At 35.8% G+C, this 27657-nt stretch overlaps 1 protein-coding gene across 1 annotated transcript in view; it reads left to right on the top strand.

Moving 5' to 3' along the window:
* Positions 1–22558, top strand: part of ZFC3H1 (zinc finger C3H1-type containing) — a 57288-nt gene extending 34730 nt beyond the window's left edge. Inside the window, exons 17-35 of the mRNA XM_003798942.3 lie at positions 230–361; positions 466–587; positions 1342–1443; positions 2185–2304; positions 2902–3085; positions 4367–4553; positions 6478–6666; positions 7552–7789; positions 12700–12805; positions 12885–13083; positions 13608–13702; positions 16980–17090; positions 17337–17441; positions 17575–17740; positions 18848–18948; positions 20334–20435; positions 21057–21096; positions 21466–21528; positions 21658–22558. Coding sequence (XP_003798990.1) covers positions 230–361; positions 466–587; positions 1342–1443; positions 2185–2304; positions 2902–3085; positions 4367–4553; positions 6478–6666; positions 7552–7789; positions 12700–12805; positions 12885–13083; positions 13608–13702; positions 16980–17090; positions 17337–17441; positions 17575–17740; positions 18848–18948; positions 20334–20435; positions 21057–21096; positions 21466–21528; positions 21658–21795 — 2500 coding nt within the window. The 3' untranslated portion in view covers positions 21796–22558. The remainder of the gene's footprint in view (positions 1–229; positions 362–465; positions 588–1341; positions 1444–2184; positions 2305–2901; positions 3086–4366; positions 4554–6477; positions 6667–7551; positions 7790–12699; positions 12806–12884; positions 13084–13607; positions 13703–16979; positions 17091–17336; positions 17442–17574; positions 17741–18847; positions 18949–20333; positions 20436–21056; positions 21097–21465; positions 21529–21657) is intronic.
* The last annotated feature ends 5099 nt before the right edge of the window (positions 22559–27657 follow it).

Here is a 27657-nt window from a genome sequence, read left to right as displayed (position 1 = left end):
AACACAGGCTTTTTGTTTTCTATTTCAAATCATATGTTCTTGGAGTAAAATAGCTTGTCACTATCAGTTGATGCTCTGGCTGTTGTCTTGGGCTAATTTGGTGTTAATTTAATTAGATAAACAGTAAGCTCAAAGTATAGAAATCTTAACTGAGAAAGAAAAATTAAATTTTCTTAGTTTTCTGAGGAATGTTTATGGTGTGTAACATGCCTGTCCACTCTCCTCCTAGATTTAGTCCATACTATCGAACCAAGGAAAAACTTCCCCTAAGCTCAGTATCACACAGTAATATGATTGAACCGGATCAGTATTTTTGCCGATTTGACCTAACAGGAACGTGTAATGATGATGATTGTCAGTGGTGAGTTGTATTTGGGAACATTTTATAATTTGAAAGGTCTTGGTTGCTTAACTTTCGTATATTATGTACATGATTATCTTTTCTGTGTTGCCATTTTATTTTAGGCAGCATATACAAGACTATACGCTTAGCCGGAAACAGCTATTCCAGGACATTCTGTCATATAATCTGTCCTTGATTGGTTGTTCAGAAACAAGCACTGATGAAGAAATTGCTGCTGCAGCAGGTTTTTAAAAACTTCTAATTCTTCCCCAAGTGAAAATTTGAATTTAGGCAATTGAAAAATTTTATGCTTCATTGTTGTTTTTAAATAATTACAGTAATGCAATACATTCACCTATGAGACTTTATCTAGATCTGCTGTGTCCATACAGTAGCCTCTAACCACATGCCGCTATTAAATAAATTACTCTAGCCACATTTCAAGTGTTTATTGGCTATGTGTTGCGGGACAGCATGGACTTACTACATTTCTAAGACTGTATAAAGTTCTTTGGACAGAGTTCATCTAAATAATTCAGTTTATTAAAAAGAAAATATTAAGCTATTTGTATAGAAATTTTACTAATCCTTTAATATAGACTCCTGGTTTTGCTTAAACTGTTTTCAAAAATCAAGGAGAACTGAAAGTTAAGATGGCTGTAGTTTCAAATTCTATAATGAAATAGAAAAGACTTCATATACTTTGACATTCACTGAATATGTTTCATCATTCCCAATTTGGGACTTTATTAAAATATTGTTGAGTTCGTTTCAGGAAATAACTTTTTTTTCTTGTCTCAGTTAGGTATACGATGTGGTAGGATTTACCATAGTAGTTAACATAATGTAGGCTTTGCCCTCTCAAAGGTCATAAGTGTAACTAACTAGTATCATATACTTTCTTTCAATTCTTAAGCTATTCTTTGTGTCATACTCTTTAATTATATGAGCCTCTATAATTGATGTTTTTTATGAAGATAGTATTGCTCTTATTTCAGAAAAATATATTGAGAAACTCTTTGGAATAAACAAAGATCGGATGTCAATGGACCAGATGGCTGTTCTCCTTGTTAGCAATGTCAATGAAAGTAAAGGTCATAGTAAGTATGTATGTGTGTGTGTGCGCATCTCTCTAAAAAGAACTTCTGAACTTCTGGATTTTGTGTGCTTAATATAAAATATATAGGTGGCTTACACCTATAATCCTAGCACTTTGGGAGGCCGAGGCTGGTAGATGCCCTGAGCTCCCAGGTACGAACTCAGCCTGAGTGAGAGCCAGACCCTATCTCTAAAAATAGCCAGGCCTTGTGGCAGGTGCCTGTAATGCAGCCACTTGAGAGGCAGAGGCAAGAGAATCGCTTGAGCTCAAAAATAAGAGGTTGCTGTGAGCTATGATGCTATGGCACTCTACTGAGGGTGAAAAAGTGAGACTCTGTCTCAAAAAAACAAAAATACATAAAAATATATGTCATTTCTCCCCCTCCCCCACCCCCAGCAGAGTCTCACTATGTTGCCCTTGGTAGAGTGCCATGGTGTCACAGTGACCTCAGAGTCTTGGGCTTAAGCGATTCTCTTGCCTCAGCCTCCCAAATAGCTGGGACTATAGGTGCCTGCCACAGCACCTGCTATTTTTTGTTGCAGTTGTCGTTGTTTAGCTGACCTGGGTGGGGTTCAAACCACCAGCCTCGGTGCATGTGGCTGACCCCATAACCACTGTGCTATGGGTGCTGAGCCAGTATATCATTTCTAATACAGAGTTCTTTTTAAACGTTGTTTGGGTAGCTTTAAAAATAATAAAAAACTAGTTATGTCAATTAACAATCTTCTCCTATTTATATTAGCACCTCCATTTACAACATACAAAGATAAAAGAAAGTGGAAGCTAAAGTTGTGGAGAAAACCTATTTCAGAGAATAGCTTCAGTAGTGATGAAGAACAGTCCACAGGACCAATTAAGTATGGTAAGTGTATAATTTAAGGTCCAGAATTATTAAATTGTAGTGCTTAGTCTTCATCTAATGCTTTATTAATCTTTTGGTGTATGTACTAGCCTAGTGTTTAAAAACTTTTTGCATTCTAATTTCAGGTTTGCACAATTTACTATTTGTGAAGTAGCAAATATCTAAGAAATGTATACTCTCATGGTTATTTACATTAATGCTTTTTCTATAGTTTAGATTTAATGGAATAAATCATCTTCAGAAATTGTAAATTACAATTAAGAAATCAAAAGTTACAATTTAATGAATGTGAATTATTGGATGATGTCCCTTACCTTTAAAATAGGATGACCCATACTTCCAATTTACTAGCAGAGTCCTCCTGATTACTCCTCTTGTCTTTGTGTAATTTTTAGTAGCACTCCTTTCCACTCTCAGAACTGTACTAGTTTGGATGAAAAATTTTATGGTAGCTCTACCTTAAAGCTGTAAGCTGCTGCCTATGAGAGTCTTAAGTTTTGCAATTATTTTAAAGATGTGATTAATTTTTTTTTTCTTGGGTCTGTGGATTAAAGAAAGTATTAAACTAATGATAGTTTTATTTTTTTATTTGAATAGCTTTCCGGTCAGAGAAGCGAATAAATGTTCCAGCTCTGGATACAGTTGTCACTCCAGATGATGTCAGATACTTTACAAATGAGACTGATGACATTGCTAACTTAGAAGCAAGTGTGCTTGAAAATCCTTCTCATGCACAACTTTGGCTCAAGCTTGCATACAAGTACTTGAATCAAAATGAGGGGTAGGTCAGCTTCAAATCTTTGTGTAAACTGTTGTACTTACATTTTGTTTGAGGTTTATTTCATTCATGGTAATCAGGTTTCTTTTCTGGTATCAATGGAGTCTTTGTTTTTTGACAAAGCTAAAAGCATTTTATTGTTTAAAAGCTATTAGAAAAGTTTAAGATTAGATCTTGAATTTTTGTGCATGGCTCAGTGTATGGGTAATAAATTATACTCTCAAGTTTTTAACTCCAATAGGCTCTCATTTCAAAGTATGATTAACTAAAAATTCTGAGTGATGGGAAGATTATTAGGTTTTTTTGAAAAACCAAGTAGTCACAGTCTTTTAATAAAATTACAGAACAGGTTAAATTTTATGTTGATTTGCAGCAGAGATATAAAGCTTATCTAAGAACCTCTAAATTTTGGTGAATTTTTTTCACATGCATGGTATTAAATTATGTGTGTTTAAATAAGATACACAGCTTCTGCTGCAAATTGCATCTTCTGATTTCTACTTTTTGATAGTAGAGATAAGCCAGGAATATAATAATCTTTTATAATCTTAGCTTCAAAGCTATTTTGAAGGATTTTTTTTTTTTTAAACAGGCTTGTCTGATATAGTTGACCACCTTAAAACTTAGTGTAAAAACTTTTGAGTAAGGCAGCACTGCAGAGAAGTAATAATAAACCACACATGCCTGGATGTGATGCTTATTTAACTTTCCTTGTGTGTGATTTTCATGTTAATAGGATAAGTTACAGTGTTTTCTTTTCTGACTCATTTACTGAGCGAAGGCCAAAAGAACTATACATTATTTTATGAATAGGATCATGAGAGAGAATTATCTTCTCCAAAAGATAGCAAGCCCTTGACCGTTGAAAAGAACTATTATATTGAAAGCTTTGATATTTTGTCCTGGCAGTAGCTGGCCTTGAGAGAGAATTGTTTAACTTTTCTTATTCCTGAACAGTGTAAATCATAAAAGGTATTGCTGAATATGGATATAAAGCACATTTGAAGTTGATAACCTTAGTGATTTTATAACACTGTATTTTTATCTGTGGCACATGGTTACTGAAAATTCACTTAACGAGAAATTGTTGAGTCTGGGAAATCAGGAATTTTTTGGACAAACCTGTTTTAAAATCCGAATCTATTGCCTTTTATTATAAGTGATCCTGGCTTCTTAGTAGGTTTTAATAGGAAATGAAATTTAAAAATTGACTCATTGGATTAGCTTTGTTTAAAATGTTTAAGTAATATATTTAAAAAGTGTTGCTGCCTTTTAAACATACAGGCTATGTTCAGAGTCCTTGGATTCTGCTTTAAATGTTTTGGCTCGAGCATTGGAAAATAACAAAGACAATCCAGAAATTTGGTGCCATTATCTTAGATTGTTCTCTAAAAGAGGAACCAAGGAAGAGGTACAAGAAATGTGTGAAACAGCTGTTGAATACGCTCCTGATTATCAAAGCTTTTGGACTGTGAGTAGAGAAGATAGTAGTCATGAGTGTGTATGTGTCTGTGTGTTTATAATCCTGGGTCGTCTTAAGTATTGATCGAGCATGTACTTTCTCTGGACACAGATACAGTGACATGACTTTCAGTTTCTAGTAGCCCCAAAGCCACTTCTTCATGGATCAAGATTAATATATAGTAAACAAGAAGAACCATTTAGTAAATAGGTGATTTTTTGTTGTTAACTTTATTGGTAAGTAGAAAATATAAAATCATTAAATATTTTGGGCAGAGTTAAGTGTAGTTTCTGCAAAACATCACAACGATTTTTTTCTTTTAAATTGCTTGTGTGAAGTTATGAATGCCAGGAAATGATTTGGTCTCTTTATTATTTATGGAAAAATCCTAATTTGTAATCAACACTAATATCAAACCTTGCCAAGGTACAAAGATTTGGTTGAAAGAAATTGGGTTCTTTCTCCAAGAATAGGATATTTTGCACCCAGACTTGAAGTTATAATTGATCCATGTGTGAAATAAGTATTCATTAGTATCTGAACTTTTATCAGTTGAACTCAGGAACTACTAGATTAAGATAAAGCTGTTTCAGTAAGATACATAATTTACTTGCTAACTGAAATTCAGAACCAAATAGATTTGGACAACATAGTATCTTTTTTTCCCCCTTGAGATAGTCTCATTTTGTTACCCTCAGTGGCGTCACAGCAACTTCAAACTCTTAAGCTTAAGTGATCTCTTGCCTCAGCCTCCCAAGCAGCTGAGACTACAGGTCCCTGCCACAACACCCAGCTACTTTTGTGTTGTTTTCATTACATTGTTGTTTAGCAGGCCCGGGCCTGGTTCGAACCTGCCAGCCCTGGTGTATGTGGCCAGCACCCTAAGCCCTGAGCTACAGGCACTAAGCCCAACATGGTATCTTTTTTTTTTAAGAGACAGATACAGTCTCTTAAAAAATGAGATTAGTCTCATTTTGTTGCCCTTTGTAGAGTGCTGTGGCGACACAGCTCACAGCAACCTCGAGCTCGTGGGCTTAGGTGATTCTCTTGCCTCAGCCTCCCAAGTAGCTGGGACTACAGGTGCCCACCACAATGCCTGGCTATTTTTTGTTGTAGTTTTGGCCAGGACTGGTTCAAACTCGCTGCCCTCAGTATATGGGGCTGGCACCCTTCTCACTGACTATAGGCACCGCCCAACAACATGGTATCTTTTAAGGAATGACCTTGGTACTTCAATTCTTACTGTCTGAACTCAGCTAAAATAGATGTGGATGGTAAAGGTTGCTTGATTTTTGACCTGGAGCCTTGTACCAAAATTAATGCTATTGATCACTGAAAGATTTTATAGGGTATGAAATATTCAAAAGATGTGATATTTGTCCTTTAAGTTGTTTAGTTTTCAATGTGTTATGCCTACATTTCTACTCTCAGATTTCTAGACGGTCACACCTAAGCAGTGCAAATTGTATATGATCATAATTGGAAACTTTTGGATATCCATCAGGGTCTTGCTATAGTTTGCCTTTAGAATCAGAGAGATCGGGAGGCTGAGGCAAGAGAATTGCCTAAGCCCAGGAGTTGGAGGTTGCTGTGAGCTTTGACACCACAACACTCTACCAAGGGCAATAAAGTGAGATTCTGTGTCTAAAAAAAAAAAAAAAGAATCAGGGAGAGATGAAATTACTTCAGTAATGACTCTTTGAGAGTGCATCTGTATTGTTTTAGTTTTCATCTGATTCTACTTTCTCATGTGTGATAGAAGGGGAAATCTAGGTTATAATGCTAGAACATGGCTTTAACAGTTTTCTAATTAATCCTGTTTGTACAAATTGAAGATTTGATATCAGTTTCTTAATGAAATGTGAAAAATCTGTAGATTTGGTTTATTCCTATAAAGAAAGATTAACATACAACCTCCTCTCCCCTTGGGTAGTTTCTGCACCTGGAAAGCACCTTCGAAGAAAAAGATTACGTATGTGAAAGAATGATGGACTTTCTGATGGGAGCAGCCAAGCAGGAAGCATCAGATATTCTGTCCTTTCAGCTTTTAGAGGCTCTCTTGTTTAGAGTTCAGCTGCACATATTTACTGGAAGATGCCAAAGTGCACTAGCAATTTTACAGGTAAACATTTATTATGACATTTAATTATGTTTTATAGAAAAAGTATAAAAGGTATAAAACATTGCAGACAGCATTATTTAATGATGAGAACTTTTGGATTTGAATTCTTGTTTTGTCACTTACTAGTAAGTTGGGTAACATTGGTTAAAGTTACGATTTTATTTCCTCATTTGCTTGGTAGGGATAATATCTTCTTTAGAATACTTATAATAGATTATTGTTTTTATATAATTTTTAATATATAATGGTAATAAAATGTACTATTGTATGTTAAGTACCCACCAGATGAACTTTCAGATTCAAACCATGAGGGAAAATCAGTCTGTAATGAGAATTAGATGAGTGTGGTCTAAAAAAAATGTTTTTTACTATTTTTAATCGTATTAGATTTTGAGTATCAAGATACTTAAAATGTACAAATAAATTCAATCTTTTCTATTAATTATGTCAACTTTAGCATAATGAAAATTATCTTCATCTGATATAGACATCTTTAAAGAATTTTTTCATTAAAAAGTTAGTAACGGGTGATGCCTGTGACTCAGTGTATAGGGCGCTGGCCCCATATACTGAGGGTGGTGGGTTCAAACCTGGCCCTGGCCAAACTACCACAAAAAATAGCCCAGTGTTGTGGCCGGCGCCTGTGGTCCCGGCTAACTTGGGAGGCTGAGGCAAGAGAATTGCCTATGTCCAAGAGCTGGAGGTTGCTGTGAGCTGTTGTGCCATGGCATTCTATCGTGGGTGACAAAGTAAGACTCTGTCTCTAAAAAAAAAAGAAGTTAGTGACTATCTTAATAAGTAACACTTTTTTCTTATTTATGTTTGTTAGAATAGGAGTAATTTTTTTAAAAAAACACTTCCATATTATTTTTTCATTTTACTTAGAATGCATTGAAATCAGCTAATGATGGAATAATAGCTGAATACCTTAAACCAAGTGATCGGTGTTTTGCTTGGCTGGCGTACATACATCTTATTGAATTCAACATTCTCCCTTCAAAATTTTATGATCCATCTAATGCCAATCCTTCAAGAATTGTTAACACTGAATCATTTGTAATGCCATGGCAAGCAGTTCAAGATGTAAAGACTAATCCTGAAATGTTGTTAGCAGTTTTTGAAGGTAAGTTTAAGTGTTTATAAATTATAATCTTTATATTTAGAAAATCAAGTACCCGTTACTATGATTTTTCATAATTAAGTGGAACAAATTTATTTCTATACATTGCAAGTTGTAGTTTCACACTTCATTATGTAAATGCTTAAAAGTTAGGGATTGAATTGATAAAATAGGCATTGACATCTTGTGAAAACCAAGAATTATGTAATTAATTTTTCTAAATATAACAAAGGAAATGTATGTAGATAATGTAGGTTATATAGGTTTGATAAGTTGATTGAATCAGAGAACTAGGTATTTCTTTTTTTTAGCAATACATTAAGATGGAAGTTTAAGAAGATATGTCTTTCTTTTCAACTAATTGTTTTCTCTATCAATGACTTTGATTTTACTAAATGGCATGTCTGCTGTGAAATAAGTACAAGGTATATAAATCCTGTACCTTTCTAAAAGGAGTGTATAGCCTAGTCAGGAGTTGAAAGATAAATCTATACATTTGATATAATTATTAAACATGTAAGGCCACATATATAAGTGTATTAGTATATAGTCTAAATTGTGCTACAGAAGAGATTAGATTCTCTAGTTTATAGAATTATTTGGTACAGGCAGTGAGCCCAAAGGGAAGAGATCATTGTAGGTTGGCACAATCAAGGACATCTTCATAGAAGAACTAGGACTTAGAACTGGACCTTTAAGCACAGCTGTGATTTGACATAGTGGGTCTCCTCAAAGATTGGGGTGTCTTTGTTGTATTTATCTCTCTATTTCTGAGGGCCTATAAGGATGACTGGTATTAAGTACGTAGTTGATGCTTGTTGAATAACACGGTGAAGACAGTAAAGAAAAGAAAGGTTATTCTTAGGGGAGTAAACCAAAACAAGTAGGTAGGAATTTATGCAGTGCATTTGAAGTGGAATTGGAGGAAGGAATAATCATCATTAAAGTGAGAATTCTGTGCTGGGTAGTAGTAGGGAGTAAGCTTGATTAATTGAGTGATTCCAGATTTTCAAGAACTTTGAAAGTATGGTACACTTAATGGTGGCAGTAGAGATTGGTGGGATCATGCCTGTGGTTCATCTTACAAGGGTACATGTGAATCTTTGTAAGTGTAGAATATAAATGTCTTAACACAATAACTAAGAAAATGACATGAAGGCTATGTTAACCAGTTTGATGAAAATATTTCAGATTGTATATAAAACCAGCACACTGTACCCATGACTGCATTAATGTACACAGCTATGATTTAATAAAAATAAATAAATAAATAAATAAATAATGGTAACAGTAGAGATTTTTTAAGAGAATGTACTTGAAGAGAAATAATACCAATGGTAGGAAAACCAGCCAGAAGCTGATGGCCATAAATGAGTCACAAGAAAAATAAACTGAGAAAGAGACTATTTGTTAATAGAGACATTTTAAGTTAGCACATGATGGGGTACAGATTAAATGTCAGGGAAGAAGAGGAGAAGGAATAATCAAGGACAATTTTAGGGTTTTGAGAATGATGAAAAGAAAAATGTCATTAATAGAAACTATTAAGTTAGGAAGACTGATTTTGGTAGTAAGAGTAGTGTTTATGTAACTGTGCATTCAAATGGAAATGATTGTTGGCAGGAGGAGATAAGGAAGTGGACCTTAAATGGACAATTATGGGTGAGATAAATGGATCTGAGAGTTGTTAACATAGAAATTACTGTGTTACAAAATACTTTACGGTTTTCAATTTGCTTTCAAAGTGTATATTTAGTAGTTGATGCTGTGAGATACTTTCTCTGAGGAAATGAGATTTCAGAACATAGCAATAAGGATATAAAGGAGAGTAGAGTCGTTGAATGAGACTGAAAGGAAATAGAAACAATCTCGTGGAAGGCAGAGGCAAGAAGAAGTTAAAAAGAAGGACATTGTCATGTGCTAATCGAGTAAAGTGAGGTTTTAGGTTTGATTACATATGAATCCTTACACAGTAGAACTTCTGTAAGTTGACCACCCAAAGGACTGTAACAACTGGTCAACATACAGAGGTGGTCAGCATAGGGAGGTAAGCCTACTGAGTGATACGTACATACACTTTACGTTCTGGTACAGTTTTTATTAGCTATATTTATACGAAATCATGCAGTGTTATACAAAACCAATACATTAACTGTTTTCCCATGGTTTAATCATTCTTTGTGAATAAAAGTCAATCTCGGTCTGTTTCTTGTTTTTATTACAAACATAAGTAGAGAAAGCACTCTTAACAATTGGCTATACCACTCAGTATCTCTGGGCATTTTTCCACAGCAAATAACTTCAACTGCATTGTCAGATGTCCGGCAACCTCTTCTTTTGGAATCTCTACAATTTCTGTGTCAGACTTACTTGCTTCTTTCACTTCATCAGCTCTTTCATGCACTTTCATGCGGGTCTGTACTTTGGTCAGTATCACTGGAAAATTGCTTCTGAGTCAGGTTCATTATAGGTTGTCACCTCCTCATCTACTGCAACAAAACCTTCAAAATCCACTCCTTCAAATTCTGCCATGGGAGATGGACTGTGATGGGGTTATGATAAATCCAGCTTTGCTGAAACACTCATGTGTCATTTCTGGCTGGACTTGGTTCCAAGCACAACTGATCCAGAGGACAGCATCCAGAGTGTTAACTGCTGCGGGGGATGAAGCTGCTTCCTAGGTGGCCATAGTTGGGCATGGTAGGGCATTTTGAATGTTTTGATGATGGCTTGGGTAAGAGGTTGGATTTTAGAGGTTGGAGGCAAAAATTTCACTGTCACATTTGTGAGATGATTCACTTGGCAAGTGGCCAGGACAGAGTTGTCTGCTGTGAGGAGAATAGACCATTTCTTCTTCATTTCGCAGCCAGTACCCCCTAGCCACTCTTCAAGTAGGGCACCAGTCATCCCTATGCATTTGTTTGATTTCCAAGTGACAGGGAGTTCTTCAGGCTTCAGGTTCTTGAATGCATGTGGCTTTGCTGACTTACTAATCACTGAGGGTTTTAGTTTCTCTCTGGTTGAGTCAGCACAAAACAGAAGTGTGAAATGTTCTTTGGAGAGTTTTCTGCTCTTACATTTATCACTCTTCATGGTGAGGCTCCTCCTTGAAAAAGAGTCAGCATTCATCAGAGTTAAAGATGTCATTGGAAGCCTCTGGCAGTGTCCGGGAACTTTATTTTTGTTATTGTTTGGGATCCATTGATGGTACAAAGCATTGGTTAGGTCAAGTCCCTCTTATACTTGTGTCCTGCCCCCAAGAGGTGTGTCACACACCGTGGCCCCCTCAGCCCTTATCCCCTCTCCCTACTCTCTTTTCTCCCCACTCCCTCATTCCCCTACCCCTCATCAGTAGATGATGTATTAGCTCATCTACTTCCTTCATATTAGAATTGAGTACAGTAGATTCTTGCTTCTCCATTCTTGTGATGTTTTTTGACAAACTCTTCCACAACTTCTACTGGAACTTCATTGGATTAATCCCACAAGACTTTCTGGGAGATCTTGTGTCACAGTTTAAATTTCTGTAGATAACCACTGATGCTTGGAAATCTGCCACCCCAAATTCCTGTGTGAATTTTTTAGCAAATTCTTATATTACTGGCCAGACATTTAAGTGTTAACTATCCTTATTTGTTCAAACCAGCTTAATGTGGTATCACTTGACCTCAGGTGCTCCTCCCTTTCCACTCTAGGTCTCTGCTTTCCTTTCCATGTCTAAGTACTCATGTTTATGTTTTTGGATATTGCTAACTGTGTTCCTGCTAACAACAAAATGTTCTACTGTCTTTCTTTGGCTTTTGCTTTCCAGGAAGATCAACCTTTTCCTTCCATATCAGCTCTTTGAGTTCTTTCTTTTGAGCCATCATGTCTTCATAAACTGTAAAATTTTAAGGTAATTGTGGGATGTACTCACAATTCAGACCATTCCTTTCACAGTGGAAAAAATCTTTTGCAACATGTGATGAACAATCGGGTGTTAGGGCTAATCCAACATGTGATAATAGTAGAACATGAAAAATAAACTTACAGTAAAGAAAAGATAATATAACTAGGGTCAAGCCTTGATGTGAACTCAACTGGTCAAATTGTTGACAGTAAATGAATACTTTGTGTCACTATCGAAGTGGTGAAGATAAAGCTTACAGAAGTGGTCAGTCTTCCATGGAGTACACATGGTGGTACATGTCCAGTCTATGAAAATCAGGTCATGAAAATTAGTCTATGGAAATTTAAGGAGAGCGTCATAAGGAGGTGTTCAGTGGAGGGAGGTGGTCAACTATGGAGGTTCTACTGTATTTGAACCTAGAACATAGTTTTCAAATTGATGACATTCACTTTGAAACTCTGCAAATCTAGGAAATCATACTACCTTGGACAAGGAGGAAATGATGGCCATTATGCAAAGTAAAACACTATACCATTTTATAAGAATTAACAGGATTAAGTAAAGAGATCTTTACAAGGGCAGACTGTGTTTTGAAGGAGTAAGGAAAGGATCTAGTTTAGGGAGAAAAATGTGAATGGCTGTTGGACAGCAGAGCGAGACCTCCTTACAGTGGTCAGAGAGAAAGGAAAAGAAAATTTATTCTGTGATTTTTATTTTTTGGATGAGTTTTAAGAAACTTAGGATAATTGCAAAGATACTTGTTTACACAAAAGCATTCATTTGAGACCTCATGTGGGATGATTTTTTTCTTGCCAGGAAAATTGAGGACAAGGGATTTTAGGATTTTGGAGATTATCTTAATTACCTCCTTCAGGTGAAAGCCAGGAGTTCAGCAAAGATGAATAAGATGATGGGCAAGCAAAAGAACAGTTCATCTTTTCCCATTGGTCTCTCAGAACTGAGGTTACATAGTCACATAATCCATTTTATGTTCAATTCATGTTATTGTGACATTTTTGGATAGATGCAGTGAAAGCTTGCACAGATGAAAGCCTTCCTATTGAAGAAAGAATAGAGGCCTGCCTTCCACTTTATACAAACATGATTGCTCTGCACCAGCTCCTAGAGAGGTAAACTTAATTGCCAAGCAGCTAACCTTGTGTTGAAAGTTACCATTTCATGTGTTTAGCCATTTTTTTTCTTGTTAAGGTATGAGGCTGCAGTGGAGCTTTGTAAATATCTGTTGGAATCATGTCCCATGAACTGCCGGTTATTGGAAGCCCTTGTTGCTTTGTATTTGCAAACAAACCAGCATGACAAGGCCAGGGCAGTGTGGCTTACTGCATTTGAGAAAAATCCTCAGAATGCAGAGATTTTTTATCATATGTGCAAATTCTTCATCGTGCAGGTAAAAAAAAACTCACAATTCTTAAATATGATGTTTTTGTGTTTCAAGTTTCCTTTTTATCCACCTAGCCAGGAAGTACGTTCCTGGTCCTCTTGCCCTTGGTGTTAGGTATTCCTTCTCTCTGCTGTAAGCCCACCATTGCATTTAGTGTAGTGCTTTGTAGTTGTGTTTGTAGCTGCTTTATATATTTACTAAGAACTTCTTGAGGGCTAGGATTATGTCTTACATTTACAGCCCCACACCTACCACAGTGCCACACTTGAGGTAGGTGCTTGATAGATAATTGGCCCTTGAAATTTGAGCCTGTAGTAGGTAGCAGTGGATGTTAGGCTGTTTAATGGTTAGTTCTGAATTTAGTTCAGAAGTTAGAATATAGAAGTTATTTAAAAGTGTCTCATCCATCCATTACTCACCCAAGAAACTTAATCAGTATTTTTTAAGGCATTTTTTCCTCTCTTAAATAAAACATTTTAATTATGCATCATAAGCCTGATGTATATCCCCCCTCCCTCTTTTTAAAATAGAATCGAGGCGATAATCTTCTTCCATTTTTGCGGAAATTTATTGCATCCTTCTTTAAACCTGGGTTTGAGAAGTATAATAACTTGGATCTGTTTCGGTAAGTCATAGAACTCTTGATTTGTAGAGGAATGAGAGAGTACAGTTAGACTTTAAAAGTTTAATCAAACACATTATAGAACTCTAATGAAGACAGTAGAATAAATAGAAAAATATTAATAAATATGGAGGCAAGATATAAATTATAAAATTTTTTTGCATTCTTTGGATTAAAGGCATTTTACAAAGTCAGGTTTATAGCAACACTGTTGTAACTCTTTTACATAATTCTTGTTAATTTTAGCACTTACTACAATAACACCTAATTATTCTGAGACAGTGTCAGTAATTTTTGGAAAACATGTGCTTTCATTTATTTGACGGATGTTCAGAAGTGGATGTAAATAATATGCCTTTTTGAGAAGTGCTCTAGCCTCTGAAATGTTGAGTAAAGCTTTAGAGAGAATTATTTTCTCAACTATTAGTTTCTTGGTAGCTCATATAGAACTGTGTATTTACTATCTTTGTTTGTTTTGCTGAGTATCTTAAAATTCTTTTTCCTTCCTTCCCCTCATCTCTCCTTAGGGGTCAGCAGACTTTTTTTCTTAAGAGCCAGAAAGTAAATATTTTAGATTTGCAGGCTGTATGGTCTCCGTGTATCACTACTTCAAACAACTCAGCTTTGTTGTAGTGAGAAAGCAGCCGCAGACAGTATGTAAATGAATGGCATGTTCAGTAGAACTTTATTTACAAAGATAGGTGTAGTTTTCTGATCTTAATAAAATGATATTAAAAGGACAATATTTTACTGTGACATACTCTATTATTTTATGTTAAGAAGCATTCAGAGAAGGAAGACTGAAGCTTGGTATCTCTCCCAAAAGTTTCTTGTGAAAAATACTGATGAATGAAAGTAAAATCGTTGTCTTATGTTAGCAAGTCTAATGCTTGCAAATACATATTTTTCTTAGGTGCTCCTTTCTTATTCATACCTCTATGCTATCCCCCCAATAGCAGTATTATATAAAAACAACTTATTAAAAATAACCCAAATTTTGTTAAGTGATCCATCTGCTCCCCAATTTTTTGTGAACATGGTAGTTTTATTTGAGATTTGTGGGTCAGTATTTCTTCTCAGACCTAAGTCTTCATACCTGCCCTCTTTTGGTAACCAGTTTATTGACAGGAATTTTGGTGTCCTTTCTGAAATATTTTCTGCTCTGCCACATCCAAATTAATATCTTACAAATAATTACAAATGAAATAATTTTAAATGTAAATTAATCGGAAAGAACAAAACTAAGTAATTTATAGCTTCCACATACTCATTTTCTCCCTTGTTTAAATTAGTTTGCTTTAACTTCTCAAATCCTGGTAAGGACTAATTCAAGGCTGAACCAAACTCGGTACAGACTTGCTGGTTTTGGTCTTCCCTTAGGCATGGAGGTAATTGGTTTAGCTTAAAAGAATATGCTGCCAGTTTCTGCCTTGGCAACTAATCAAGATATCTTTAGATCTTTTTGATATCAGCTTAATTAAGCAGAATAAATAAGTGTCAAATAAATTTTTTAAATTAGTTTTCAAATAAAAAATTGAAAAATGAGTTGCTTCTAAGTATTCTCATTGTTTACTGAGTCTTCTTGATTTATTCTTTCATTGAAGTAGTCATAATTCATAATTAACCAAGAATTAGAAAAAGGTGCCCTGTGTATAGTTTATTCCAGTGGTTCTCAACCTACCTCAACATATTTTCATTGTTAGAAAGGAGTTGCGACCCACAGGTTTAGAACCACTGATTTGGACAATAGTGAAACCCTTATTTCCACAAAATTATGCATATATGTTAATTTAGAAAGTCTTTTTTGAGTCAGATATTAGGAAATGGCAATAGATGAGATAATTTTTGGCATTGCCACACTGTATGTTGATATAAATTCTTGAAATTTACAAATACAGTCAAAGTGTATTAATAGAAGTAAGTACTCTCAGTTGGTTCAAAATACTTCCAAAATTTCATGAGTAGAAATTGTACAGCAAAACCCTTAGCACTATAGTATTTACTAGAGTTAAATTCTGTCAACTCTTTATGTGGCCTTTAATATAAAGTTAATACGGAGAAACTATAGGGGGTAATTTTCAGGTTTTTCAAATCAATTTAAAGATGAAGTGGATAACCAGAAAAGTTACTTGGGGATTTCATTTACTATACTGAAGTTAGCCTAGTGATTGTAGTCTAACAAAGATTTGAAGTTATCTTTTCAAGCCCCTTCAGTTTTCAGTTGAGAAAACTAAAATTCTTTGAAGTTAAGTGATTAACTCATGGAAGTATATCTCCTTAACTCAGGTAAAGTGAGAGGACGACCTGAGTTCTCATGTCCCGTTTCTTTCTTTGCGTATTGTCCTTTCTATGTTTGTCCTCCATACAGTCTGTCTAATCCATTAAAACTTGTTACCTTGCACTCATTTTAAAATCCAAGGTAAATAGTTGCACTGGGTTGTTATTTTTGAGGTCACATTATTTTGAAGATGCTGCTAAGTATTATACACACAGAGATTCAGATACATTGGAAGGAAAACTAGATTCGTTAAAGTCAGATAGATTTCTTTACCAACCAACTTAGAGCCTTTGATATCCTAATGTGTACTGTAGGCTTTCTGGAGGGGCTGTAATTTGCAGTTACTTCCCAGCTTCCTTTGATCATAGACCTCTTTTTGACAAGTGGTTTATGAGCCAGTGACTTACAGAATATGCTTTGATATCATGTCTAATATTGAACCTAAATGGGGGAGTATGTGTGTTTGTGTGAGAGAGATTATTTTTAGATATGAAGTTTTGTTTAAAAAACATTTTTTTATAAGTATGTATGGATTTTGTGGGAAAATGTTAGATACTTGGTAATTTCATTTTTTAAAAAAGTTAGATTTAATTAGAGGATTATGGTCATTTAATTTTGGAAATAGAATAAAAACTTCATTTTAGGAAGAAAGTTAGTGATCTAGGTATAAAACTAAAACTTTGAGTTGAAGGGAGAAAGGGTTGGTAAGCTGTCACCTCTGGGCACACCTCCTGGGTAAAGGGCTCACTTGCAACTTGGACTTTACCTAACAAATGCAAACAATGTAACACACTTGTATGTTCCCTTATATTAATCTGAAATTTAAAAAAAAAAATGAAAATATGTGATACTGGAGATGTGACCAAAGAGGTGTGGTATGTATGTTAAAAGAAGGTCTCATTACTTTCTAAAAACAATTCAGTGAAACTTAAGGATTTAGAAAAATTATAATTTATATATGCATAGGCGTAATTTCAAACAATTTTGGATTTTTTTTTTCAGGTATCTTTTAAATATCCCAGGACCACTTGACATTCCATCCCGTTTATGTAAAGGGAATTTTGATGATGACATGTTTAACCACCAAGTTCCTTATTTGTGGCTGATTTACTGGTGAGACATCATCCGCTGTGGAGAGATGTTGCATAGTAGGCCTGCACTTGCCGTTTCTTACCGTTTAACCTGATGCTAAGGTCGTTGAAGCAAAGTTGAAGTGATGCTAAGGTTTAATACATGCTACAGAAGAAAGATCAAAAGAAGACCTCCCTTGTTACAAAATTTGTAGTGTTTAAAGTATACTGTATCTTTCCTTTACCTAATTGAATGGTGGACATACGTTTTCCTTCATGTTTTAAACAGCCTTTGTCATCCTCTTCAATCAAATGTGAAAGAGACAGTGGAGGCATATGAGGCAGCATTAGGGGTGGCCATGAGATCTGATATAGTACAGAAGATTTGGATGGAGTAAGTTCAGTTCCTCTTAATAAAAATGGGATTTTGGAATAAGGGGATATGGTGGGGACAGGGGTAATAGGTTTTCTTGGTGAGAGAATTACTGAATTAACTATTTTAAATTATAATGTTTTTCTTTTGGCAGTTATCTTGTCTTTGCCAATAATAGAGCTGCTGGATCCAGAAACAAAGTCCAAGAATTCAAAATTTTTACTGATTTAGTGAATAGATGTTTGGTTACAGTCCCTGCCCGATACCCCATTCCTTTTAGCAGTGCTGATTACTGGTCCAACTATGAATTTCATAATAGGGTAAGAACTTAAAGCTTTTTTCTTCAGATATTTGTATAAAACAAAGAGACTTAATAAATGACAGCAAATCTACTATTTTATATCAGGAGAACTTTTCCTAGGATTCTTTCTTAGCATTCACTATTATTCTTGACCATATTTCTTACTTACCTCTTCAAAGTCTAGCAACATAGCCCTTGAAGACTCAATTAAAATAAAAAATACATACTGATTATGTTATATTGAAAAATAACAAAGAAGCAAAATTGAAGGGATGTTAAGGTTTAACACGTGTTTATGAAGAAAGATCTGACAAATGATTTTATTGTGCTAATACTGTGAGGTTTTACATGAGTAGTTGAAAATTTTAATGAAATTCCATAATTTCAAAGTAAATAAGAATGATTTATACATAATGGCTACTCTTCTTGTTAATATTTTGTCAAGTCCTGATAGCCTTACATGGGCCATAAGAAAGCTGAAATCAGGTGCTGTGTAGAATTTTAAGAGTAAACTGTGATTAATGATATATTTTATAGGGTTAGCTTTTTAAAAAAATTCATTTTCAGAGACCCCTTTCAGTCAGTGCAATATAGGCTTAAATAGCTGCTAAAGCACCATGTAGACTAAAACATGTATGTGTTTGGGTTTGGTTTTTTTTTTTTTGTTTTGTTTTGTTTTTGTGGGATGAGTTTGTTGCTAATTGGGATAACCAATTATTATGCTTTGTACTTCTATGCCATTCTTTATCCCAGGATCTCAAACCACTTTATGGACATTAAGTCATTTACACACGCGCATTCCATGAGCAAGATGTGGCAGGTATTATTAGCCCATGACTTGCCCACCTATACAGCAAGTAAAGGTAGACTCAGGAATGAAAACCCGGACTCCTGGCTTCTTGTCAGTGTTCTGTCCATGGCTCTCATCACTAGACCATATTTCCTAATTCATACCTGGAAAGTCACTAATATAATTAATGGTAGGAACTGTAACTCACAACATCATACATTATTGTAATTTATACATTCATATCTCAAAAACCATTTTGGTTTTCTCATTAAAACACATAGGTAATTGGATTTCACATTTTGGTTGCATTCATTTTCCCCCCCTCAACCTTTACAGGTTATTTTCTTTTATTTGAGCTGTGTTCCAAAGACCCAGCATTCCAAAACCTTGGAACGATTTTGCTCAATTATGCCAACTAATTCTGGACTTGCACTGAGGTAAGAAAAAGTACAATTCTTTTTGTTTTTCAGCTCAATATTATAGGCTTTTCATATAAAATTATTCTTGAAAACGTATTAACAGTGTTTTCTTCCTCTGTGTTCTCATTGATATATATACTATTTAATTTCAGAATTTGTTAAGCAGTATTTAGCTATTGATATAAATCAGGTTGATTATAAAAAATCTGGTTGATTCAGAAACTGTAGGCTGCATTATAAGGGGGTAGTTTCCTGAGCACATACTATCAGTCTTTAGAAATTGCATTATAAGTAGTAAACATGTTTTACATGGCAGAGAAATATTTACTTAAGAGATTTTCATACTTCTACATAGATCATTTGCTCTTCAAATATTGGCATACATTAGAATCTCTTAGAATGCTCATTTAGAACACAGAGTCCTGTGCTTGAACCCTCAAACCACATTTTTGAAGCACTGATTTAGAGATTTCATACATTTAGTCAGAGTGAGATTTGGAGAGCATTTCTGTATAATTTGTCTGCTCTATCAAGTTAACCTATTTTACTCTGAAGAATTGTGCTTTTTAATCCAAGTGGTGCCCTGCATGCTAGTGGTTTGGCTTCCACTTGGGCAGTCATCTTTACTGTGTCAGCTGTATCTTATGCAATACTTACCAAATATTCCCTTGTAGGATTTGTATTCTGTCTAGCATATATGTAGAAAAAATAATATAGAGTTTGAAACTAAGATTATGACAAAATAACCATGGTGTCTTATAATTAAATTTCTTAGCAAGCATGCTAATCTGCAGAAGCTAAGTAATTTGAATTATGAAACATTACCTTCAATAACAATGTAAAATAGAAGATGTGGTCATATTTTGACTAGTTTCTATTATAATAGACTCCTTTGATACAGGTAGTTTAATTGTGGTTTTCTTGGCAAATCCTCACCTCAGTGTTTTGATTTCCTTGTGGTTGTCTGCATCTCTTTTTTCAGGAGAATAGAGACCTACCGGTAATAATTATATACTTACACGTTAATTTAAGAAACATTCAAGATTAAGCATACTATATGAAAGAAAAATATCAGGAAACTGCATTAATATGTCAAGTCATTACTTTTAAAAAGTTTGGGATGAGGACAAAGAGTGTTATTTGGAGAGAATGCTTTCGTGTCTTATAGGAGTATGTGGCCCTTATTTTAATTTATTGAAGATGACAGTCAATCTTGACTGGTTTGCACATTTCTATCCCAGGATAACTTTTCATAAGAGACATTCTACAAATATTTGCTGAATAGCCTTGATGGAATTTAACTGAACAAAAATTTATATTTCATCAAACATTCTGTTCCTAGAGCACAGTGGGGTTCCCTATACTTGCAATTCTTTGTTCATTTTCCTGAATGTACTTTACAGGCTACTTCAACATGAATGGGAAGAAAGCAATGTTCAGATTCTGAAACTTCAAGCCAAGATGTTTACATATAATATCCCAACATGCCTGGCCACCTGGAAAATGTAATGCGACAATCATGTTCATGTTTTTATAGCTATTGCTTTTATTTATAAGGTTTGCGCCAGACAGGTAAATCTGAAATGACATTCTTTTTTTTTTTTCTGGACAGATTGCTACTCTAAGTTAGATTTGTTTTTTCTGCACTTGCTGAGGTTTAATGCCAAGAGTGAGTGCTCATTAATACTTGCCTCTAAAAGCAAAAAGGATAAACTTTTAATTTTCTGTGAAGAACATCTAGATAATACTGCCATCAAACAGATCTGCTATGGACATTTTAAGACTGTCTCTTTTGAAATGTGGTGTTTCTCCCCATTAGAGTCTGATTTCTCCCTTCTTTTAAAGGTGTTAGTGCCAGGTATTTTTTACTAGCTATTTGAGTAATTTTTTCATCATGAACGTCATTTATATTCAAAACAGTGGTCTGCTTTATTCTTGTAAAGTTGATAAAAATTGTTGAATTTTTCTTTTCACTATAGGTTATCCTCCTTGGAAGTTTAGCCTGTTACTTTCAGGAAGTTTTGTATTCAGATTCCCACAGTCAGTATTCTGCCAGTGGTGGTGTTTTATTTTGTTCAAAGATAAATTTGTCTTTTCCCTTTTCTATATTCCTCTTTTTTCCTTAGAGCCATTGCTGCTGAGATTGTTCTAAAGGGACAAAGAGAGGTAAGCCATGATTGAATCTCAAATGGGTCACTTTTTTTTTTTTTTGGTCAGGGCTGGGTTTGAACCCACCACCTCCAGCATGTGGGGCCAGTGCCTTACTCCTTTGAGCCACAGGCGCCACCCTCAAATGGGTCACTTTTATTTTTTTAAGTTATTCTGCCCCTGTTGTTGACTTCTCAGTTTAAAAGGATCAGAACATAGCAGTTAATATTTAGCAATTAACAAGAACTCTAAATGCTTGGAAACTCCAATAGCCATTTTGTGTTGAATGCTATTATATTTTGAAGTACCATTCTTTAAACAGATAGGATTGTGAAGCTATTTTTTATCATGTTTTCTGATGGAGTTGTATGTATATCTATCTTATAGGTCCACCGTTTATATCAGAGAGCCTTACAGAAGTTACCTCTTTGTGCATCACTGTGGAAAGATGTAATGTGTTTTATCTTCTATTTTATCTTGATGTTTTCCTATAAATTTTCTGCATGTGCCATATCCATTGATGTGGTAATGCTCAAACTCTAGCTAAGTCTTACTTCTATGCTTCCCTGTCTTTTACAGCAACTCTTGTTTGAAGCATCAGAAGGAGGTAAAACTGATAACCTGAGAAAACTAGTTTCCAAGTGCCAAGAGATTGGAGTCAGCCTAAATGAGCTCTTAAATTTAAACAGTAACAAAACAGAAAGCAAGAATCACTGAACATTGGGTACAGTCAGTTCTAAGTCCTTATAATAATTGCCAAAATTATTTGAATGATTCTTCAAGATTAGGCTGATCCCTGGCTAAGGTCTGTGTAAGGCAGACAAGCATTATTGATCGTATCAAGTCCCCTACAATATCCTATCCTCAAAACCGGAAGCAATGAACATGAACCTCTTCGGTTGGATAAATGAACTTCCTGTTTGGCCTGTTCTAGGCCCTGCCAGATTCTCATAACATCATGTACGTAAGTATAGTTCCTCAAAGTGACTGACATTTATTTTAATTTTGCTTTGTTTTTGTTTTTGTTTTTTACTTTTCCCTCTTCCTTTATGTTGTGTTTTTCCTGATTCACTTGACACTCTCTGATGCCTGAGAGATTCTTGTTTGGGATTTAATTTCCAGTGCTGTGTTTACAGTAAAAAAAAAAAAAAGAAAAAAAAAAGAAAGTAGGCAATCCCTTTAGTTCTTCCTTTTTAAATCTTCTGAGATTCTTTATTTCAGGATTTAAAACTTAAGCAGTCCATCTTAAGGAAAGTGTAACTGCCATGGCCACAAGTCTGCTAGTTGCACTTGAATGCTCTAACAGGGTTGTTTATTGCCCTTTCTACGTTGTGGACTCCTTGCCGAGACTGTTTAACTTGAAGATTAAAGAAACTATTACAAATGCCAGTGCATCAGAACCTAAGAGTGGTCAAATATTATGTGCAATTTTTTGTAAAGAAATTTTAATTTATAATAAAGTTTAACAGTTTAAAGAACAGTTAATATTTGAACTGCTTTGTATTGAAATACTACTTTGTAGTATTAAAATTGTTTATATGCAAAATATTTTTAATATAAGTTTTTAAAAAATCTTGCTGTCTTTATTCACTTTTCACACTGGTGGGAAAGGGTTGAAGTAGGAGATATAGATTCACTAATTATATCAATGCCTTTTTACCCTGAAATTGCTTTTTTTTTTTTTGAGACAGAATCTCACGTTGTCACCCTGGGTAAAGTGTTGTGGCATCACAGCTCACAGCAACCTCAAACTCAGCCTCCCAAGTAGCTGGACTACAGACGCCTGGCTATTTTTGGTTGTAGTTGTTGTGTGGCAGGCCCGGGCTGGATTCGAACCAGCCAGCTCCCATGTACGTGGCTGGTGCTCTAGCCGCTGAGCTACAGGTGCCGAGCCTGAACTTGCTTTTCCGTTAAGAAAATTTTTCATTGACTTTTTAGTTACGAGAAAATGGACCCTTTTCTGTTTTGAGGACAGTGAACAGAAAGATTTGCACTACCATTAAATTTTGTTCTCAAAACTGCAATGTTTAGAAAGTATCTCCAAACTGTATTTTGAATAATTTGTTCAGTGATATGCTGTCGTATGGTGAATATCAACATGACCAAATATAAAGGAGACCTCAGTTTTTGTTTTCAGTCTTATCTTGGGTTGCGTTCACGTTGGCGGAAAAATTGTTTATGATAACATGCGGCCACAAACCTGGCCTTATAGCTACATGCCATCAAATTGTTGGAGGGAGAGCAGCAGACCCATGAAATACCAGGCAAACTGGCACATCTTTACATGCCAGAGTGAAAGCATATTTTGAGGCCTATATGCCTAGTAGACAACATATTTGAGTAGTAAGTGCTGTTAGGTGGGGTCAAAAATGGAGTTCATTTGTCTACTGTTTTTCATTTAACCAGAAAGAGTGGTGAAGTCTTACTGGTTTTCCTAAGAAATTTGAGCAGAAGATAATAATCCCAGAGGGATAGATCATCTTTCCTCCATTGTATGCATTTAACCATTTGACTCTGGAAGCTTTGCCTCCTCTGATTATTTCACAATAGTTGTTAGGTGCTTAGAAAAGTATTTCCATTCTACCCCAATATAGTTTTGATGCTAATTGAAATGTTTCTAGGAGACAGGGCTGAGTTTTGAACTGTGTTACATTAACAATTCCACTGGTAGTAACTATTTTGCTTCCTTTTTTAAAAGAAGCCTTTTTCCATTGGTGTATGCAGAGCTCCCCTTGGGCTGTGTGTGGAAGCCCAGAGTCCATCCACACAAGCTGACAGTTCCAGGGGTCTCATGCAGTCATGCAGGAATAGGCCCTGTTTCCTCTTTGGTCACTTGTATTGCTATTTAAAACCACGAAGTTATCTTTAAAAATTATATTGCCTTAATATACTTTCTTACATCGCCTTTTCTTCTTGTCATTTTATAAACTCACTTTTTCACCTCCACATAAAAATAGCAAAACTGCTACAGTGTGAGGTATGTGTTCCTGTCATCCTTCCATATTCAGCTTAACTTTTTTTAATGAAGTGCTTTCACACATAGTAATTAAAATATTAAACAAATATGGGATTAAGTTGATATCGGTTATTTTAGCAACAAGAACATAAAAGTGCTTAACATACTGGTTAACTAAAGTCTTTCTTTGGGCAGAGAAATACCACACAGTAAAAAAGAGCAGTCACTGAGAACTTCAATCCCCTCTCCCTGTCCCTTGCTAGGGGAAAGGACACTCACACAAAAGAGCTATTTTAGGCTGTGGGGTTTTATCTCTGACAAAGGAAATGGAGTGGTAGATTACAGTGTATTTTTATGTGTTTTTCTTCATTTTAGAGAACAGCTTAATATTTCTATTTGCCTTTTAACGGAAAGTGGACCTTGTAACATTGTTGTCGCTGGATTATCTAAGGCGGTTTGCTTTCAATTAAAGGGCATATAAACCTACATCATAAAGCAAGCAAGGATCTCCAGGTGCAACATCTAAGATCTAAAGGCACTAAGCAGACAAGCAAAAGGTGATTAAGATTGACAACAAATGTAGAGGGACTTTATTGAAGATTGTAGTTCAAATATTTATTTTTCAAGGTTGTTGACAAAGTAGGAACATGTGGTTAGAATACAAAGCAGGGCCAATATTCTTGGTCGAAGCTGTCATGTGTTCACAGATAAGTCATAATTTCCTGAAGTCTGCTTTCATATCTCTGTGTTAGTAATGCCAGGGAAGAGTGGGGAAATAAAACTTCAGAGACCTTTAGGTTTGGGGCTTATGCCTGCAAATGTATCATTAACCCTCAGCGTAGATGAATAGTAATTACACAGCATATTTTGGAACAGGAGTTGTTTTAAAAAGGCAGACTTCAAAGGGACATTTCTGACGTCGTTTCTTTTTTGCTGCTCGCAGTTAGGTCTGTGTTCTATGCCTTGGTGGTTCTTAATGCAGCTGGGAGAGCTGAGCTGAAGAAGAGCTTTTTCATGAGTTGTTTTGGGCTCTGTTCCATATGTCCCCAAAATGTCCCCTCACTTTCTGTGCTGCTCCTCTGTGGTGCAGCTCACTCTGGGGAGAGGGAGCGAGCACGGCTGCTTAAGGCCATGTCCCAACCTGTCCACATTCCTGTCTCTCCCCAGCACTCACATAAGCTGCTTCATTACTTTTGAGCACTACTTGACTGAGATACCCATAATAAATGTGAAAAGACTTTCCCCTTTTTCTGTCAGACATCTTTGAGGTAGATGATGGAAATCTGTATCCATCTTCCATAGATAGTGAAAGGATGTAGAATTTGTCTTAGTTTTTTGGGTAGTGGCTTTCTCAAGAGGAGACCCCATAACGTATTTTTCAGGGACCTCACCGAAGAGAATCGGGCTTCTTTTTTTCATTCCAGAATCCAATTGATCTCTGTACTAAGCATTTTGGATACAGGAGTGAATAAAGGGGTCCCCAAGGGTACTTGAAACTTAAACAGTAGAGTATATTCAAGGAAGGGTCTCAGGGGGATCCTAAATGAGTTGGAGGTTGGAGAAGGATTCCTGCATGGAAGGGAATTATTGACTAAGTCATAAAATGGGGAATGGGGAGGGGGCGGATTGAGGCCGACAACATTTATTTGTTTGTTTGTTTTTTGCAGGTTTTTTTTTTTTTTTGGCCAGGGCTGTGTTTGAACCTGCCACCTCTGGCATATGGGGCTGGTGCCCTACTCCTTTGAGCCACAGGCGCCACCCAACATTTTTTTTTATTATTATTTGTTTTTGAGACAGTCTCACTTTGTTATCCTCAGTAGAGTGCCATGGCGTCATAGCTCCCAGCAACTTCAAACTCTTGGGCTGAAGTGATCCTCTCGCTTCAGCCTCCCGAGTAGCTGGGACTACAGGTGCCCACCACAGTGCCCAACTATTTTTAGAGACGTGGTCTTGCTCCTGCTCAGGCTGGTCACGAACCTGAGACAAGCAGACAAGCAAAAGGTGATTAAGACTGACAACAAATTAGAGGGACTTTATTGAAGATTGTAGTTCAAATATTTATTTTTCAAGGTTGTTGACAAAGTAGGAACATGTGGTTAGAATACAAAGCAGGGCCAATATTCTTGGTCGAAGCTGTCATGTGTTCACAGATAAGTCATAATTTCCTGAAGTGATCCAACCGCCTCGGTGGATCCAAGAGTGCTGGGATTACAGGCATTTTCAGGTGATCCAACCGCCTCGGCCTCCCAGAGTGCTGGGATTACAGGCGTGAGCCACCACATCCGGCCTGAACAATATAATTTTAAATTACATACCACTTCTACCTGAATATTATAGAAAGATTTGTACAAATTTAGAAACCTTTGCATTTTTTAAAACTAACTGAAAAGCTTCTTGGACTTTGGAAATTCTTCTATAACTGCCAAATTATTAGAAATAACAAGATGAGTAAAACTCCATAGTAGCCTAACTATCCAGAAGAGAGTGCTCTTGGGGCACCTCTCCTTCTAAATCCACTTGAGCCTGACTGACTAGGAATGATCTTATCAGACCCAATTCAAACAGCCTAGGTATGTAAAGTCTTTCTGGAGTTGTAACTGCTGCTACTAACTTTGTCTTTTGTCCCTCTCACTTCTTGGCTAATCCACGAATGAAACGCTCCTTTCAACGTGTGTTAGTGTCTGCAACATGCAGAGCACCATTTCAATTCCAGTTAAGGCTACACAGTTGTTTTCCATTATTTAGGAGTCATGGTTATTTTTCTATCTATGTAAAACTACCTAAAGATGGCCCAGACCTACAGCATCTTCACTGCTTTAAACTGATTTTTCCTTATGACCCAGTTTGTAATCACTGTGGAGGTAAGCCAGGAATAAAATGGTTAGTTGGGGAACAAAAACATTTGCGTGAGTTTGGAAGAATATATGTTTCCTACTTTCATCAAGAAGATAGAAGTTCCAGAATATCTGAGGCCAATACAATTGCTTCCTAAGACAAAACTTTTACTATGTAGAAAACAGTGAATAGGATGTTAAGAATATGGTGAGGTAATTGTATTCCAAGTAGCATGAATATCTCATTGAGACCTTCATAAATTTTGAAGGCCATCCAAAATATAAACAAGTGTGACTTAAAGGGCCGTCTTCTGTGAATTCCGTGAAAGCCTAAATCCAAGTATTTGCGCCGCCATCATTAAAGAGCACACTCTACATTTGCCCTCTGGGAATCTGAAAGCTTCCAGATTATCAAGTCAGCTGAAATCAAAGGTGAATGTACAATATTCTGTGGTCTGTCAAGCAAAAATCTTGCAAATGTTCTTACCTACTGAACTAAGACTTTTGAAAGAAATGATAGCCAACAGACTAATGGAGCTGAATCAGGGAGAGTGAGCTGTTTGCATTAGCGGGGAAATGAGGGCATCTGCTGCCAGGGCCAAAGCAAACACTCAACCTGACATGTCACAGTCAACAAGACGGCTGTGGGTAGGTTTAGCATTTCATGCTGGTTGAAATGGAGAGACAAATAATTAGAAGAGAGGAATGTGAACCAACATGAGTGATGAAAACACACATATCTAAAAGATTGGGTATTAGATTTAGCTTTGCCTTTAACTATGTCATTGT

The sequence above is a fragment of the Otolemur garnettii genome, unplaced genomic scaffold (genome assembly GCF_000181295.1).
Source record: "Otolemur garnettii isolate 467f Iridium unplaced genomic scaffold, OtoGar3 scaffold00143, whole genome shotgun sequence".
Taxonomy (NCBI): Eukaryota; Metazoa; Chordata; class Mammalia; order Primates; family Galagidae; genus Otolemur; species Otolemur garnettii.
The sequence above is the reverse complement of the archived record's forward strand: the minus strand, read 5'-3'. Positions and strand labels throughout refer to the sequence as shown.